General features: G+C 42.8%; 1 protein-coding gene across 2 annotated transcripts in view; it reads left to right on the top strand.

The window, feature by feature from the left end:
• IPO7 (importin 7) overlaps positions 1 to 19,229 on the top strand; it is a 289,402-nt gene that overhangs the window by 232,201 nt on the left and 37,972 nt on the right. The window contains exons 3-4 of one of the 2 annotated variants that reach the window (XM_050756102.1): positions 11,645 to 11,726; positions 17,796 to 17,949. In XM_050756102.1, the coding sequence (XP_050612059.1) occupies positions 11,645 to 11,726; positions 17,796 to 17,949 (236 nt within the window). The remainder of the gene's footprint in view (positions 1 to 11,644; positions 11,727 to 17,795; positions 17,950 to 19,229) is intronic. The other variant, XM_050756103.1, reaches the window with a different exon arrangement.

Below are 19,229 nucleotides of genomic sequence, written 5' to 3'. Positions count from 1 at the left end.
ATATCACAGCATTCTTCTACCTCCTATGTTCCTTAAAAATGGTCTGAAGTATAGTAGCTAATTGAAAGTCTCTTTGGTTATATTTCAGTGGAGAGAAATAATACAAAATTACAGTTTTGGCCCGGTGTGGTGGCTCAGGCCTGTAATCCCAGCACTTTGGGAGGCCAGGGTGGGTGGATCTCAGGATCACCTGAGATCAGGGGTTGCCTGGCCAACATGGCAAAACCCTGTCTACTAAAAATACAAAAATTAGCTGGGCGTGGTGTTGCATGCCTATAATCCCAGCTACTCAGGAGGCTGAGGCACGAGAACCGCTTGAACCTGGGAGGCAGTGGCTGAAGTGAGCTGAGATTGCTCTACTGCACTCCAGCCTGGGCGACAGAGCAAGACTCTTGTCTCCCAAAAAAAAAAAAAAAAAGTTACAGGTTTGAAGAGTAAGTTTTAAAAGATACTGACATTAGTGATTACATTGGAAAATGTGGGTCCAGAGGGAAAACTGATTTTGAAGACATGCATTACATACAGGGTGTCTAGTTTGAGGAGCTGGTAAACATCAAGTAGAAAAAGTCTAGCAGGCCATTGGAATGTGGAGCTGAAGTTTAAGAGAGAAAGCAGCAATGGAAAAGTGATATTCTTCTGCAGGCAAGTAATTACAGTAGTATGATCCAAAGGTATGAGATGGACTAGAGGGCTAAACTTTCAACCATGCCTATTTTGAGTTCTTTGAGAAACATCTGAAAAAGCAAACTGGGATTTTGTCATAAAAGTAAGAGAGAAGCCAAGAAAGATAATTTTAAGAAGGTTATTGTGGTTAGTGGTTAGTTTCCTTTTTCTCTTTTTTTTTTCTTGAGATGGAGTCTCACTGTTTCCCAAACTGGAGTGCAGTGACACCGTGTCAGCTCACTGCAACCTCCATCTCCTGGGTTCAAGGAGTTCTTCTGCCTTGTCTCCAGAGTAGCTGGGATAACAGGCAACCAACACCGCGTCCGGCTAATTTTTTTATATTTTTGGTAGAGATGGGGTTTCATCACGTTGGCCAGGCTGGTCTCAAACTCCTGACCTCAGGTGATCTGTCCTCCTCGGCCTCCCAAAGTGCTGGGATTACAGGCGCGAGCCACCACAACAGGCCTTATTTCCTTTTTTTTACATAGATTGAATAAATTATCTACCAATGAGCATGAATTACTTTTGAAAATGAGTAAAAAAAAATTAGAAAAAAGAAAGGGATGTTGATACTCCTAAATGAGAGAGGTTAAACAAACTGAAGACTTTCTGAGAAAATGCCTTCAACTATCGGTAACCTTTGAAAAGCAATATCTAATTTTTTTCTTTTTTTTTTTCTTTTTTTTTTGAGACAATCTCTGTCTCCCAGCTGTAGTGCAGTGGCGCGATCTCGGCTCACTGCAACCTCTGCCTCCCAGGTTCAAGCGATTCTCCTGCCTCAGCCTCCCAAGTAACTGGGACTACAAGCATACGCCACCATGCCCAGCTAATTTTGTGTTTTTAGAGACGGGTTCCGCCATGTTGGCCAGGATGGTCTCCATCTCTTGACCTTGTGATCCTCCTGCCTTGGCCTCCCAAAGTGCTGGGATTACAGGCGTGAGCCACCACACCCGGCCCTACCAATTCATTTTTATCTTTCACTGTTCAAAGTCTTTTCTCCGATTTCTGAGTTTACGTCCCTTAGGTTTTAACTTGAAATTTTACTTATTAGTCCAATTGGAATTAAACTCCCAACATAACTTCATACTGATCTTTTTTCTCCATAATGTCTGGCGCATTGTCAGTACTAGTAAGAAGAATGGAGTTGGCTTTGTTGAAGAATTTTGATGAGATGAATTAAAGGTGACTATTGAAATTATCTGAGTTGATGACAGATAATGAGAAGGTTTAAAGATGTGTAGGAAGGTGGTTTTGTGTTATGGTTAGGAGCTTTTAAAAGTAGAGTATTAGGAGGTTTAGCCCTAATTAATGATGTATAATGACTCATTTGGTGCTTTAGTTCTATGTTAGAATCCAGGAGCTTGAGAAGGGGACTACTGGGCATATAATTAGGGGCAGCATCCAGAAGTTACATTTATATTTTGACTCATATAAAAGATCTATTGTAGCATCTTCTGAGGCCTGTATTGATGTTTGCCAAATTGTTGACAATAATATCATAATTACCCAAATTTTAGAGGGTTTTTGTGATAAAGATTGATGCTAGTGATATTTTTAATTTAGCTTATTTTTATTTTTTGAGATGGAGTTTCACTCTTTCGCCCAGGCTAGGGTGCAGTGGTGCGATCTTGACTCACTGCAACCTTCGCCTCCCAGGTTCAAGCCATTCTCCAGCCTCAGCCTCCCGAGTAGCTGGGATTACAGGTGCCCCCCCACCACGCCCAGCTAATTATGTTTGGTGGAGATGGGGTTTCACCATGTTGGCCAGGCTGGTCTCGAACTCCTGACTTTGTTGTCTGTCCGCCTCGGCCTCCCAAAGTGCAGGGATTACAGGTATGAGCCACCACATCTGGCCCTCATTTGTTATCTTCTTTGGGAGAATACAAGTATTCCTGTCTTAGGAATTTCAGGTGGATAGAAATGTGTATGGGGCAGCTAGATAGATGTTCCTGGTTGAGATTGCTTGTGCCATATATCCCCGCTAGCAGAAATATCCTTTCTTTCTTATTCTTACTCTAGCTTACTTGTATGAAAGTTATAAAGTTACTTTTTTTTTTTTTAAACAAAAATGTTTTTCCTTGTGTTTTGTACAAAAATGGGGGTGGGAGGTAGTGTGGTGGTGCTGGTGGTAACGGCATCCACGGGGCTAGAAGTGGGCGGTGATACGGTCTCTCTCCAGCAAGTCGTCCAGGATTATGTTGGGCGTGGTGCCAATCTTCTTCGCGAGCTCGCTGTGCTCAATGGTGCTCAGGTACAGGTAGCGGTTGAGCAGCTCTCCATCCAGCATGTTGCGCATGGCATTCTGGAGGGTGTTTTTTTGTTTGTTTGTTTGGTTGGTTTTTTTTTTTGAGACGGAGTCTCACTCTCTTCCCCAGGCTGAAGTGCAATGGCGCAATCTTGGTTCACTGCAACCTCTGCCTTCCAGGTTCTAGTGATTCTCCTGCCTCAGCCTCCCAAATAGCTAGGATTACAGGCAGCCACCACCACGTCTGGCTAATTTTTGTATTTTTTTTTTTTAAATAAAGATGGGGTTTTACGATGTTGGTCAGGCTGGTCTTGAATTCCTGACCTCAGGTGATCCACCCGTCTCAGCCTCCCAAAGTACTGGGATTACAGGTGTGAGACCCCACGCCTGGCTGAAAGTTATGCTTTTTTTAATCAATTGCACTTTTAAAATTTATACTTAACATGTTTTCGAAGGTAATTAATAAGGTTAATAAAGTGATGAGTGTTGGGCCAGGTGTGGTGGCTCATCCCTATAATCCCAGAACTTTGGGAGGCTGAGCTGGGCGGACCACTTGAGGTCAGGAGTTGGAGACCAGCCTGGCCAACATGGCGAAGATCCATCTCTACTAAAAATACAAAAATTAGTTGGGCGTAGCAGCACATGTCCCTGTAATCCCAACTACTCAGGAAACTGAGGCAGGAGAGTCATTTCAACCTGGGAGGCGGAGGTTGCTGTGAGCCGAGATTGTGCCACTGCACTCCAGCCTGGGAGACAAAGCAAGACTCCATCTCAAAAAAAATAAAATGATAAGTGCTTATTTTCGTAGTTCAGTGTTGTCAATTTAATTATTCACACATTTAAAGTATGCAATACGGTGGCTTTTAGTATGTTCACAGTTGTACAGCCATCACCCAGTCTTTAAAACATTTCCATGACCCGACAAAGAAAATTCATTATCTTACCAGTCACTCCCCGTTCCATCTCTGACCCCCATCCTAGCCCTAGGCAACAATCCTATTTTCTGTCTATATAGATTTGTGTATTCCAGACATTTCATGTATTTGAATCATATAATATGTAGTCTTTTGTGACTGGCTTCTTTCATGTAGCATTATGTTTTCAAAGTTCATGCATTGTTGTAGCATGTATCAGTACTTCATTTTTTTAAATTGCCAAATAGCATTCTATTGTACGTATCAATAAGACATTTTACTTTCATTTGTTGATGGGCATACAGGTTGTTTCCACTTTTAGAGTATTATGAGTAATGCTGCTGTGAAAGTTGGGGTAAAAATAGTCTTGGTTTTGTTTTTTTAAATTAAATCTGGGTAACCAGCACCCAGACCAAGACACATACAACATTTTCATTGGCCTAGAAAGTTTCCTTGATACTCTTCCTATTCAATACTGTTCCTCCTCCAAGTTATTATTTTTCTGACTTCTATTACTATAGATTAGATTTGCCTGCCTTAATGCACATAATGTAGCTGTACGTCTGTCCAGCCAACAAAAACAGTGGTGGTTTTTGTTGTTGTTTAGAGTTGAGGTCTTGCTTTGTTGCCCAGGGTGGAGTGGAGTGTTGTGATCATAGCTTACTGTAGCCTCGAACTACAAATGCATGCTTCCACTCCCAGCTATTATAATTTTTAGGCTGGGCGTGGTGGATCATGAGGTCAGAAGTTCAAGACCAGCCTGGCCAAGATGGTGAAACCCTGTCTCTAAAAATACAAAAAAAAAATTAGCCGGGCATGGTGGCGGGTGCCTGTAATCCCAGCTACTCGGGAGGCTGATCCAGGAGAATCACTTGAACTCGGAGGGTAGAAGTTGCAGGGAGCCAAGATTGAGCCACTGCACTCCAACCTGGGCGACAGAGTGAGACTCCGTCTCAAAAAAAAAATTTTTTTTTTTTTTTTGAAAATTTTCTATAGAGGTAGTGTCTTGCTGTGTTGCTCAGGCTGGTCTTGAACTCATGACGTTGGGTGATCCTCCTCCATCAGCCTCCCAAAGCACTGGGATTACAGGTGTGAGCCACTGTGCTGGGCAGTTTTTGTTGTTCCAACATAGCTCCCAAACATAAACCAACAGCTTAATCTGGGGTTCTAATCATATAAAGTAGCCTGTTTCAAATTAAGGAAAAACTTCAATGTTGGGAGCTAAAGAGAGGTTGTATACACAAAACCATATATGTGTGCTTTATGGACAATTTAAGGAACTAAAGGGTAACTTGGCTATATATCGACTTACACCTTCCTGATGTTAGAGCATACTCTGAGGAAGGTGAGATTCTACTGAATATGGACATATAAAGGATATATCCATATCAAGACATATTTGTTATGTCTTGATATTTGCTAAGATATTTTCTGTGTTGTGTTTGTTTGTTTTTTGAGACAGAGTCTTGCTCTGTCACCCAGGCTGGAGTGCAGTGGTGCGATCTCGCCTCACTGCAACCTCCACCTCCTGGGTTCAAGCAATTCTCCTGCCTCAGCCTCCCAAGTAGCTGGGACTACAAGTGTGTGCCACCACACCCGGCTAATTTTTATATTTTTAGTAGAGACGGAGCTTCACCATGTTGGTCGGGCTGGTCTTGAACTCCTGACCGCATGAGCCACCGTGCACCTGTGTTGTTTTATACACTCCTTATAGCCATCCTGTGAAGTAGATTTTATTATTCTTATTTTGTTATTGAGACTTAGATTTACTGCATCAACTTGTTGAAGGCTTAGCATTCTAGGAAGTGGCATCACCTCGATTTATAACCAAGACTATCTGATTGCAGCAGTTCATTCCAGGAATTCATGATTTGATGCAGGAGATAAGATATATACTGTAATGTAAATGGTCTGAAAAGTGCCCTAGTAGTGTGGATAGTAATGTCCTTCGGGCTCATCCGTCTGTCCCTTAAATGTAAAAACCTTTCTCACTCTATACTGCCCCTAGGCAATCACATCTTCCAAGGCATTTATTTCTTGGCTCTTCCAATTCATTCAGTGAATTTTTTGAATAGCTTAAATGCCAAGTGTCATATGAAGAACTGGGGATATAAACAGTATAGTCCTTACTTAGTGGGGCTTAGAGTCTAATAGGAGAAACAGGCATAAGAACCATCTACAAATATAGTACACAAACATGTAATAAGCGTTATGAAGGAAAATAATGGTTATGAGAGCAATAGGGATCCCTGCTTTAGCTTGAGTGATCAGGCAGAAAAGGCTTCTCTAAGGAAATAATGTTTAAGCAGTGACCCAAACAGTGTGAAACTGTGAACCAGTTAACTGGTGGAGCGTGCAAGAGAAGGATACACAGCATGCACAAAGACTCTGAAATGAAGTAATGTGTTTCTTTTTGCTTTTATTATTTTTTAATTGATACATGATAATTGTATAATAAATATCTATGGGGTACAGTGGTATTTCAGTACATGTATACAACAATGTAATGATCAAATCAGGGTAATTAGCATATTCATCTCAAATGTGTATCATTTCTTTGGGCTAGGAATATTGGAAATCTGCTCTTCTAGCTATTTGAAAATATACAATAAATTGTTGTATGGTTACCCTACAGTGCTATAGAACACTAGAACCTACTAGTTCTATCTAGTTGTGATTTTGTATTTGTTAAATATGTTTCTTTCTTGGTTGAAAGAACCGAAAGGCTGGTAGGTGGGGCAGTGAGGAGAGCATGTTGAGAAAGTTTTTAAAAATGAGGCTGAAGGCCAGGCACGGTGGCTCAAGCCTGTAATCCCAGCACTTTGGGAGGCCGAGACGGGTGGATCACGAGGTCAGGAGATCGAGACCATCCTGGCTAACACGGTGAAACCCCGTCTCTACTAAAAATACAAAAAAACTAGCCGGGCGAGGTGGCAGGCGCCTGTAGTCCCAGCTACTCGGGAGGCTGAGGCAGGAGAATGCTGTGAACCCGGGAGGCGGAGCTTGCAGTGAGCTGAGATCCGGCCACTGCACTCCAGCCTGGGCGACAGAGCGAGACTCCGTCTCAAAAAAAAAAAAAAATGAGGCTGAAGAAAATGGCAGGGACAAGATGTCTTCATGTAGGACCTTGGAAGGTGCAGTAGAAAGCAAGCTTGTTAAAAGGTTTGTTTAAAGGGGATTGATTTATAATTTTAAAAGATCTTTGGCTGCTAAATGGAGAATGATTGGGGGCACAAATAGTTAAGAGGGATGATAGTCACTTGGACTAGGTTGGTGTTCATGGGAATGAAGAAAATGGATACATGTTAAAGAAGGATTTTGGATATAGAATTGACAGGACTTGATATATTAAATTGGGTTGATGAAGAGGAAAGTGGTGAGGATTACTGTGAGGATAGTGATGAGAGGTTGGAAGAAGTGGTACAGGGAAGTAGAGTAATAATTTTGAGGGGAAAATTATGCTTTGTAAAGGTAGTGATTGGATGAGATCATCTGGGAAGAAGAAAGATGGCCTATGACCAAGTCCTGGTGAATTCTAGCATTTATAGATTAAACAGGATGAGAAATCAGTAAAGGAGCCTGAGAAAGAGACCAAAAAAAAATGGTACGCTGAATGGCATAGGTGGAAGGGTATTTAAGTAAAGTGATAGTGTTGGTAGTCTTCACATCTAGGGTAGTGAAAAGGGTCAATACCTCCCTTTCATCCACCTAACTCCTTCTGTTCAGGTCTTCTGCATTAGGCGATCCTCCTTTTGATTCTTCCATACTGCTACTTCTTCCATTACACACTTTTCCTTTGGTAACTATGAGGGATTGGTTCCAGGACCCCCACGGATACCAAAATTCATGGATGCTGAAGTCCCTTATATGGTGTAGTATTTGCTTATAACCTGTGCACATCCCCCTGAACACTTTAAATCATTTCTAGATTGCTTTTAATACCCAATGCAATGTAAATGCTATGTAAATAGTTGCTGTACTTGTATTATTAAGTTTGTATTATTTTTATTGTATTGTTATTTAAAAATTTTTCCCCCAAATATTTTTCATCTGTGGTTGGTTGAATTCATGGATTTGGAACCCACAGGTATGGGGGCACCGACTGTATTTTATTGCAATTATATCCGATTGTACTTTATTGCAATTATCTGTTTGATTATCTTGTATTTCTTGACAACACTGTAAGTTGCTATGAGGTCATAGAGCCTGGTTGTCATATTCAACCCTGTAGTCTCAGCTCCTGGCATAATGTCTTATACCACAAACACCTAAATAAGTAATTTTTGGAGTGATTGAAAGAATAAAGTCTAGATTCTAATGTGAAACCATTTTTTATATTCAAAGGAAATTTTTTTTTTTTTTTTTAAGACAGAGTCTCGCTCTTTTGACTAGGCTGGAGTGAAGTGGCGCTATCTCGGCTTACCGCAACCTCCGCCCCCTGGGTTCAAGCCATTCTTGTGCCTCAGCTTCCTGAGTAGCTGGGATTACAGGTGCCTGCCACCAAGCCTGGCTAATTTTTGTATTTTTAATAGAGATGCGGTTTTGCCATGTTGGTCAGGCTGGTCTCGAACTCCTGACCTCAGGTGATCTACCTGCCTTGGCCTCCCAAAGTGTTAGAATTACAGGCATGAGCCACCATGCCCGGCTTTTTTTTTTTTTTTTTTTTCCGAGACACAGTCTCACTCTGTCGCCCAGGCTGGAGTACAATAGCAGGATCTCAGCTCACTGCAACCTCTGCATCCCGGGTTCAGGTGATTCTCCTGCCTCAGCCTCCTGAGTAGCTGGGATTACAGGCATGCGCCACCACACTCGGCTAATTTTTGTATTTTTATTAGAGACAGTGTTCCACCATGCTGGCCAGGCTAGGCTTGAACTCAAGTGATCCACCCACCGTGGCTTCCCAAAGTGCTGGGATTACAGGCATGATCCTCCGCACCCGGCCTGATTTTTGTATTTTTAGTAGAGATGGTGTTTCACCTTGTTGGCTAGGCTGGTCTTGAACTCCTGGCCTCAAGTGATCCAGCCACCTCAGCCTTCCAAAATGCTGGGATTTCAGATGTGAGCCACTGCACCCAGTCTTTGTGTGGTTTTTTTGTTTGGTTTTTTTTTCCTTTTTTTCTTGAGACAGAGCCTCTGTCACCCAGGCTGGATAGAGTACAGTGGCCTTATCTTGGCTCGATGCAACCTCTGCCTCTGGGGTTCAAGCCATTCTCATACTTCAACCTCCCATGTAGCTGGGGTTACAGGCACGCGCCTGGCTAATTTTTATATTTTTGGTAGAGATGGGGTTTCACCATTTTGGTCAGGCTGGTCTCGAACTTCTGGACTCAAGTGATCTGCCCACCTCAGCCTCCCAAAGTGCTGGGATTACAGGCATGAGCCACTGCACCCAGCTGGAAAATTCTCTATAAGAATGTGTTTGCAGAATGGGGTAAAGTCTGTAAGAAGATACTAAAATAGCTGGGAATGGGTGGCTCATTCATGCTTGTAATCCCAGCACTTTGGGAGGCCGAGGCGGGTGGATCACCTGCAGTCAGAAGTTTGAGACTAGCCTGGCCAACATGGCGAAACCCCGTCTCTACTAAAAAAAAAAATTAGCTGGGCGTGCTGTAATCCCAGCTACTCTGGAGGCTGAGGCAGGAGAATCGCTTGAACCTGGTAGGCGGAGGTTGCAGTGAGCCGAGATTGCACCATTGCACTCCAGCCTGGGTGATAAGAGTGAAATTCCGTCTCAAAAAACAAACATACAAAAGAATATACTAAAATACAGACCAGAATATTGTTCATGTGAACATTGAGCTAAAAGATGACATTGTAAATGGTGGTTATATTGGGACAAAGGAGAATGAAACTGAGAAAATATACAAGAAGAGATTTAACTTGAATGTTCATTTTAAAAAGATTGTTTTGCCCACCATTTCAAGATAAAATGTTCAGTTCTTTAAATGAGAAGCAGGCTAGGTGTGGTGGCTCACGCCTGTGATCCCAGCACTTTAGAAGACTAAGGCAGGAGCTCTTGAGCCTAGCCCAGCAGTTTAGGACCAGCCTGGGCAACATAGCGAGACCTGATCTCTAACAACAACAAAGCAAACAAAAAATTAAAAAAAAAAAAAAGTCAGAAGCAAATATGACAAATTTAGGAATATGTAACCTTTTTGTACTGTTAATGAAAGTGATCCAGGTCTATAATGTAAAATGTGGAAAATTTAAAAAATTTAAAATGTGCGAAATTCTATTGCATATTCATATGAATGTATTTATTACATTAAGATTATATAGCCTGTATTCTTTTATTGTATGTTCAAAGCTATTGATTTTTAACTTTATTTTGAAATGTAACATGTATACACAAAGGTGGTCATAAAGGTACAGTCAGTTTTCACAAACTGAGCACACTTGTATAAAACAGCAGTCATATCAAGAAATAACACTATCACCACCTTGGAAACTACCCCCAAACTATTCATGGCAATCCGCCCGCCTCGGCCTCCCAGAGCCACCATGCCTGGACCAAACTGTTCATTTTTATTGATTTCGTATGTGTCTGGCCATTTAATGAAATGTTTCTATGGAGAAATTACTTGAAAGAGGAAACAGGTATCACAGAGGATATTTTTATTGAGCTGCTGTCACCAGTGTAGGTTAAGAATGCTAGTTGGAGGGCCTGGCATGGTGGCTCATGCCTGTAATCCCAACACTTTGGGAGGCCAAGGCGGCAGATCACACAGTCAGGAGTTCAAGACCAGCCTGGCCAATATGGTGAAACCCTGTCTCTATTAAAAATACAAAAATTAGCCAAGCATAGTGGTGCATACCTGTAGCCCCATCCACTTGGGAGGCTGAGGCAGAAGAATCGCTTGAACCCAGGAGGCGGAGGTTGCAGTAAGCTGAGATCATGCTACTGCACTCCAGCCATGGCAACAGAGCGAGACTCTGTCTCAAAAAAAAAAAAAAAGAATGCTCGCTGGGGGTCAGACGCAGTGACTCACACCTGTAACCCCAGTACTTTCGGAGGTCGAGGAGGGCGGATCACGAGGTCAGGAGTTCGAGACCAGCCTGGCCAATATGGTGAAACTCCAACTCTACTAAAAATATAAAAAATTAGGGCCGGGCACAGTGGCTCACACCCGTAATCCCTGCACTTTGGGAGGCCAAGGCAGGCAGATCACAAGGTCAGGAGTTCGAGACCAGCCTGGCCAATACAGTGAAACCCCATCTCTACTAAAAAAATACAAAAAATTAGCTGGGTATGGTGGCACTAGTCCCAGCTACTCAGGAGGCTGAGGCAGGAGAATCGCTTGAACCCAGGAGGTGGAGGTTGCAGCGAGCTGAGATTGCGCCACTCCACTCGGGCCTTGGGGGTGGCAGAGTGAGACTCTGTCTCATAAAAAAAAAAAAAAAAAAATTAGCCAGGTGTGGTCATGCACACCTGTAGTCTCAGCTACTCTGGAGGCTAAGACAGGAGAATTGCTTGAACCTGGGAGGCAAAGGTTGCAGTGAGCCGAGATTGCGTCACTGTACTCCAACCTGGGCGACAGAGTCAGACTCCGTCTCAAAAATTAAAGAAAAAAGAATGCTAGTTGGGATAAATGGGAAGTGCAGTGGTATACAGGCAAATGCAGACATCCAAAAAGTTTTAGGATTTAAGTCATTACATTCCTTAAAGTTCAGTATAAGGGAGTGATGAGAAATAAGGCTGGAACCGGTTATGAAGAGCCTTTTGTGTGAGCCAAGCAATGGAAAAGTATTGAAGCCTCTTTGATCTGTTATTTTAAAGTACACTTATTTGCAGAAATTTAAAATGGACTTTTTTTCTTTGTAGGCACACAAGTCTCTGAATTTTGTCTCAACACTGCTCCAGATTACTATGTCGGAACAGCTGGATTTACCTGTGAGACAGGCAGGCAAGTTTCCTAAATTATTTTGAGTGTATGTAATCTATTGTTTAAAAGGTTCATAATCAAACAGCAGAAGTATCTTGGGATGGCCCTTTGGCAATTTTTCCCCCCAGGTAATTTACCTTCAGTGTTTGCAGCTAACATCAGGTACCTTGATATTTGGTGGCAGAGTTTAAAGGAATAATTTTATATTTAGTTGAATTAAAAAAGAAGCTTCAAATAGAAATTGATGGGGTTTATTAAAAGGTTCTGTGTATTTTTAGAGTCCTTCCCTGATGGGTGATTCAAGCAAGACTCAAACTTGTTTGTTTATATAGTCATCTCTTAACACCTTTTTGCATTTTAACAGTTTAAAAAAAAAGTATTATACTATTTTTAGTTCCTGTTCAACATATTGAGCCACTTCCCTTAGTATCAAATAGTCTGAAAATGTGGCATACTTTTCCGAATATTATGTTAATTTGTAAAAAATAATGGAGTTTACATTTTTAATTTTTTTTTTTTTTTTTTTTTTTTTTTTGAGATAGTCTCACTCTGTCGTCCAGGCTGGAGTCAGCAGTGCAAATTCGGCTCACTGCAACTTCTGCCTCCCAGGTTCAAGCCATTCTTCTGCCTTAGCCTCCGGAGTAGCTGGGATTACAGGCGTGAGCCACCACGCCCAGCCTTTTCATTTCTTCTTAATTTATTTGCAGATGTAATAATTTTGTTATGGGAAATATAAAGTACCAATAATTTCATCATTCTAGAAAAACATTACATTTTTGTGTTATTTCTTGCTGTTCTTTTCCCCTGTACCTATTTTGTTAAAAATTTTGTTGGGGCCGGGTGCGGTGGCGCAGTCTGTAATCCCACCACTTTGGGAGGCCGAGGCAGGCGGATCACGAGGTCAGGAGATAGTGACCATCCTGGCTGACACGCTGAAACCCCGTCTCCACTAAAAATACAAAAAATTAGCGGGCACCTGTAGTCCCAGCTACTTGGGAGGCTGAGGGAGGAGAATGGCATGAACCCGGGAGGCGGAGCTTGCAGTGAGCCGAGATCGCGCCATTGCACTCCAGCTTGGGCTACAGAGTGAGACTCCGCCTCAAAAAAAAAAAAGTTTTCCTTGTTTCACTTAATGTTGTATACTAAGCATTTCCCTTTTTTTTTTTTTTTTTTTTTTTTTTGAGGCGGAGTCTCGCTCTGTCGCCCAGGCTGGAGTGCAGTGGCGTGATCTCGGCTCACTGCAAGCTCCGCCTACCGGGTTCACGCCATTCTCCTGCCTCAGCCTCCCGAGTAGCTGGGACTACAGGCGCCGCCACCACGCCCGGCTAATTTTTTTGTATTTTTAGTGGAGACGGGGTTTCATTGTGTTAGCCAGGATGGTCTCGATCTCCTGACCTCGTGATCCACCCGTCTCGGCCTCCCAAAGTGCTGGGATTACAGGCTTGAGCCACCGCGCCCGGCCTCCCTTTTCTTTATGTGGTTCCGGTCTTCAGATGCTTTTTTTTGAGACGGAGTCTCGCTCTGTCGCCTAGGCTGGAGTGCAGTGGCGAGGTCTCCGCCCACTGCAAGCTCCGCCTCCCGGGTTCACACCATTCTCCTGCCTTAGCCTCCCAAGTAGCTGGGACTACAGGTGACCGCCACCGCGCCCGGCTAATTTTTTGTATTTTTTAGTAGAGACGGGGTTTCACCGTGTTTGCCAGGATGGTCTTGATTTCCTGACCTCATGATCCGCCCGCCTCGGCCTCCCAAAGTGCTGGGATTACAGGTGTGAGCCACGGCTCCCGGCCTTCAGATTCATATTTTAATGGCTAAATAATTAGCCATAATATGCCATGTGCAATAAACTGTTTCAATTTTTAGAAATAGAATTTAGTCTCAGGTCTGTTTTGTTAACAGTATATTTTCATTTTCAGTGCCTAAAATGTTGCCTAGTACAGTGTAGGTACTCAGGAAATAAATGAATTTAAATTTTTTATCACTGTAAATTAATTAATTAAATATCCTGGACTCTGCTAGGCAGATAGGATTTTTTTTTTTTTTTTTTTTTTTTAAGACAAACTGGCTATAATGCCCAGGCTAGAATTTAGTAGCTCCATCTTGACTCACTGCAATCTCTGCCTCTCAGGCTCAAGCCATCCTCCCACCTCAGCCTCCTGAGTAGCTGGGACTATAGGCAGCACCACCATGCCCCACTAACTGTATTTTTTGTAGAGATGGGGTCCTGCCCTATTGTCCAGGCTGGTCTCAAACTTGTGAGCTCAAGCGATCTGCCTGCCTGGGCCTTCCAAAGTGCTAGTTTTATGGGCATGAGCCACCATGCCTGGCCATGATTTTTTAAAAGCAAACAATTTTATGTAAATGACTGAACTCCCGGGTCAGCAGTAAATCTTTTTGAAAATATTTCTAAATTTAATAGAAAAGGGTAATAATTTTTATTGTCTCCTTTCCTTCCTTCCTTCCTTCCTCCCTCCCTCCCTTCCCTTCCCTTCTTTTCCTCCTTCCCTTCCCTTCCTCCTTCCCCTCCCTTCCTCCTTCCCTTCCCTTCCCTTCCTCCTTCCCTTCCCTCCTTCCCTTCCTCCCTTTCCTTTCTTCCTCAGGGTCTTAATCCTTGCCCAGGCTGGGGTGCAGTGACTCAGTTATAGCTCACTGAATCTCCAAACTCCTGGGCTCAAGTAATCTTTCTGCTTTAGCCTCCCAAACATCTGGGGCTACAGGCATGTGTCACTACACCCATCTTAATTATTTTATTTTTTAGAGATGGAGTCTCAGTATGTTGCTGAGGCTGGTCTTTTTTTTTTTTTGGGGGGAGAGATGGGGTCTCACTGTCTTGCCCAGGCTGGTTTCGGCTTCCAAAGTATTGAGATTTACAGGCCTTAGTTGCCACGCCTAGCCTCTAGGCTGGTCTTGAATTCCTGGCCTCAAGTGATCCTCTTGCCTGAGCCTCCCAAAGTGCTGGGATCAAAGACATGAGCCACTGTGCCTGGTCTTGTTTCTTTTTTATATATATTCAAGTCTCATTTATCTTTTACTAGTAAAGTTTACATTTTCCCATTTTTAGATAAGAATCTGCCTTTAAATCCAAAATTTTACTATACAGTTAAGTGTTTGGCCTTTAGGAGTGATATTAATAAATTCTAGAGACTTGGTTATGTGTACTAGAAAAATAAATTACACTGGGAAATTGTTTTAGTGTGTACACAATTGGAAGCAGTTAAACTATGGAATTGGTCAAAAAATTTAAAATATCACTAATTTAAAAATTATATACTTGGGGCCGGCCACGGTGGCTCACACCTATAATCCCAGCACTTTGGAAGGCCAAGGAAGGTGGATCATTTGAAGTAAGGAGTTCAAGACCAGCCTGGTCAACATGGTGAAACCCTGTCTCTACTAAAAATATAAAAAAATTAGCCGGGTGGTAGTGGCATGCACCTGTAATCCCAGCTACTCGGGAGGCAGAGGCAGAAGAATCGCTTAAACCTGGGAGATGGAGGTTGTGCTGAGCCGAGATTATGCCATTGTACTCCAGTCTGGGCAACAGACTTGAGACCTTCTCTCAAAAAAGAAAAAAAAATTATGTTCTTGGAATGAGATTCTGTAGTGCATGGCATATGGTGGTTTCATCTGCTAGATTTCGAATGATTAGTTCATTCTGTCTTTGCTAGAGTATCTATTCTGGCTAGAGTAGACTGAATCATGAGATCCTTTTTTTTTTTTTTTTTTTTTTTTTTGAGACGGAGTCTCGCTCTGTCCCCCAAGCTGGAGTGCAGTGGCGCGATCTTGGCTCACTGCAAGCTCCGCCTCCTGGGTTCACGCCATTCTCCTGCCTCAGCCTCCCGAGTAGCTGGGACTACAGGCGCCCGCCAACACGCCCGGCTAATTTTTTTGTATTTTTAGTAGAGACGGGGTTTCACCGTGGTCTCGATCTCCTGACCTTGTGATCCGCCCGTCTCGGCCTCCCAAAGTGCTGGGATTACAGGCGTGAGCCACCGTGCCCGGCCATGAGATCCTTACAGTGCAGTACCAAGTTCTGTTTTGATGGGGCAAAAAATGTTTATCATTCCAAATCACATAAGCATATATATCCCATTCTTTACTTAGAATGGAAATATTCAGAGATTGCGTCCAGAGACATTGGGACTGTTGTGTGGTCTTAATGTTGGTCTCTGTTCTGTTTTGGAGAAAAAGAACCAAAATTCTGTAGTAGTAATAACCTGGATTTTGTTGGTCCTATTTGACTCTTTATCGTAGGTGTAGTTTATCTTAAAACGTTGGCTCACGCCTATAAATCCCAGCACTTTGGGAGGCCAAAGCGGGCGGATCACAAGGTCAGGAGATCGACACCATCCTGGCCAAAAGGTGAAAACCCGTCTCTACTAAAAATACAAAAATTACCTGGGCATGGTGGTGCATGCCTGTTATCCCAGCTACTCGGGAGGCTGAGGCAAGGAGAATCGCTTGAACCAGGGAGTCAGAGGTTGCAGTGAACCAAGATCGCACTACTGCACTCCCGCCTGGCGACAGAGCGACACTCCATCTCATAAAAATACCTTGTTGAGGCCGGGCGCAGTGGCTCAAGCCTGTAATCCCAGCACTTTGGGAGGCCGAGATGGGCGGATCACGAGGTCAGAAGATTGATACCATCCTGGCTAACATGGTGAAACCCCGTCTCTACTAAAAAAATACAAAAAACTAGCCGGGCATGGTGGCGGGCGCCTGTAGTCCCAGCTACTCGGGAGGCTGAGGCAGGGGAATGGCATAAACCCGGGAGGCGGAGCTTGCAGTGAGCTGAGATCCGGCCACTGCACTCCAGCCTGGGCGACAGAGCGAGACTCTGTCTCAAAAAAAAAAAAAAAATACCTTGTTGAGGGGTATTTTAATATATAGTCTTAATCTATTTGAAATACTATAAGATCGAATATTTAATTCCTAAATTAAAGCAAACTAGAATATAAAAATCCCAGTTCTGTCGGTTATCCTTGTTCAAATAAGTACAGGACTCGAGGCCGGGCGCGGTGGCTCACGCCTGTAATCCCAGCACTTTGGGAGGCCGAGGCAGGCGGATCACGAGGTCAGGAGATCGAGACCATCCTGACTAACATGGTGAAACCCCGGCTCTACTAAAAAAATACAAAAAATTAGCCGGGTGTGGTGGTGGGCGCCTGTAGTCCCAGCTACTCCAGAGGCTGAGGCAGGAGAATGGCGTGAACCAGGGAGGTGGAGCTTGCAGTGAGCCCAGATGGTGCCACTGCACTCCAGCCTGGGCAGCAGAGCGAGACTCTTGTCGCAAAAAAAAAAAAAAAGTACAGGACTCGAGATAAGAATTGCTAATTAGAGACGATCCAGTGTTTTGCAGAATTTAAGAATTAATTTTGGACAGTTTCCCTTTACAGTACATCTTACACATTTGTGATTCTGTTGTCCCCCTCTCTCTGAAAGTGCTGGGTAAAAAGCATTGCTAGCAACCTAGATTTTGCCACTTCATCAGTTTGTTAACTTGTCAAATAGCAATGTGCGAAGGTAGCAGTATGATAACTGACGGAAAAATAGTAATCTGTAATTTCTGAACACAGTAAATTCTCCCATAACATAATTTGAATTTGAAGTGGTATGGGATTGAAATACTTAAATTTATAGATTAAGAACCTTTGTATGCTATGATTTTTCTGTGATAAGAATTGTTTTTTTTATTACCTTTGTGTGATGAGTTGTAGAAGCTATGTTGGGGTGTGTATGATGGTTTTGTCTTGAGAGGCTTCATTTAGAAAACTGATTTGATTTAATTTAACTCTCATATAGAAAACAGGGTAAAAAGTGTTGTGACGTTAAAAAAAACCAGTTTTCTCTGGGGTTATTTGCAGAGTTTTCTTACGCTGTGTGATTAGTAATAACCTTGTGCATGATTGCTGTAACTGAGTGTTCAATTTGTGCATTATCAACTTTAAAAATAATTTAATGTAGTATTTTGTTAATGAAAGCATAGCTTTACAAACAGTGGTCTGAAAGAAATACTTGAGGTATGAACATTTAAGGAATTTTCACAGTACTTTCACAGTAAACATTCTTTTGTCAAACTGATCTGTATTTTAGGTGTTATCTATTTGAAAAATATGATAACACAGTATTGGCCTGATCGAGAAACAGCACCAGGGGATATATCCCCTTATACTATTCCAGAAGAAGATCGCCATTGTATTCGAGAAAATATTGTAGAAGCCATTATCCATTCTCCTGAGCTCATCAGGTATGTGTTTTTAAAATTTACCCATTTCTGCAGGGATGTAACTTTCAGGGTTTTTTGTTTTTTGTTTGTTTTTGTTTTTTTGAAATGGACTCCCTCTCTGTGGCCAGGCTGGAGTGCAGTGGTGCGATCCTTGCTCACTGTAACCTCTGCCTCCTGGGTTCAAGCGATTTTCCTGCCTCTCAGCTCCCCGAGTAGCTGGGATTACAGGCACACAGCACCACGCCCAGCTAATTTTTGTATTTTTAGTAGAGACGGGGTTTCACCATGTTGCCAAGGATGGTATCGATCTCCTGACCTCATGATCCAACTGCCTTGGCCTCACAAAGTGCTGGCATTACAGGAGTGAGCCACCGCACCCGGCCTGTGTTTTGTTTTTCTGGGGGGCTTTTGAGGTCTTTTCAGAACATATAACCCTGTTTTTTTTTTGTAGCAGAAAACTTACACAACAAATGCTATTACAGGAGAATGCCTTAGCTTTTTTTTTTTTTTTTTGAGATTGAATCTTGCTCTGTTGCCCAGGCTGGAGTGAGGTAGCGAAATCTCGGCTCACTGCAACCTCTGTCTCCCGGGATTAAGCAATCCTCCTGCCTCAGTCTCCCGAGTAGCTGGAATTACAGGCGTGCACCAGCATCCCTGGCTAATTTTTGTATTTTTAGTAGACACAAGGTTTTACCATGTTGGCCACGCTGGTCTGGAACTCCTGACTTCAAATGATCCACCTGCCTAGGCCTCCCAAAGTGCTGGGATTAGAGATGTGAGCCACCACGCCTGGCCTGTAATTTATTTTCTTACTATGGTTTGATTTCACATTGATGAAACCAAAAACCTCATATAAAACTTGTGGGCCGGGCAGAGTGACCTCAGCCCCCTGAGTAACTGGGATTACAGGTGTGCACCACCAGGCCCAGCTAGTTTTTGTGTTTTTGGTAGAGATGGGGTTTCACCATGTTGGCCAGGATGGTCTTGATCCCTTGACCTTGTAATCTGCCGCCTGGGCCTCCCAAAGTGCTGGGATTACAGGCGTGAGCCAGCGCACCCAGCCTAATTGATGTTCTTAAATGAAACTTGTTTATTGATGATAGGAATGAAAAATAAAACACCTGTATTTGTAACATTTGTTGGGTTTCGTTTTGCTCAGTGACTTATTCTGAATCAAATATATTCTGTGTACATCTAACATCACATGGGTTATTTTAAAATCAGATTTTGGCTAAACTCTATTTTCCTTTCTGTGAGTTAGCAAAATCTTACCTAGTTAGGATTTTTTCCTTACTGTTTAT

This window comes from Macaca thibetana, chromosome 14 (assembly GCF_024542745.1).
Source record: "Macaca thibetana thibetana isolate TM-01 chromosome 14, ASM2454274v1, whole genome shotgun sequence".
Lineage (NCBI taxonomy): Eukaryota > Metazoa > Chordata > Mammalia > Primates > Cercopithecidae > Macaca > Macaca thibetana.
Note: the sequence above shows the minus strand (reverse complement) of the source record. Positions and strands in the feature narration are given on the sequence as shown.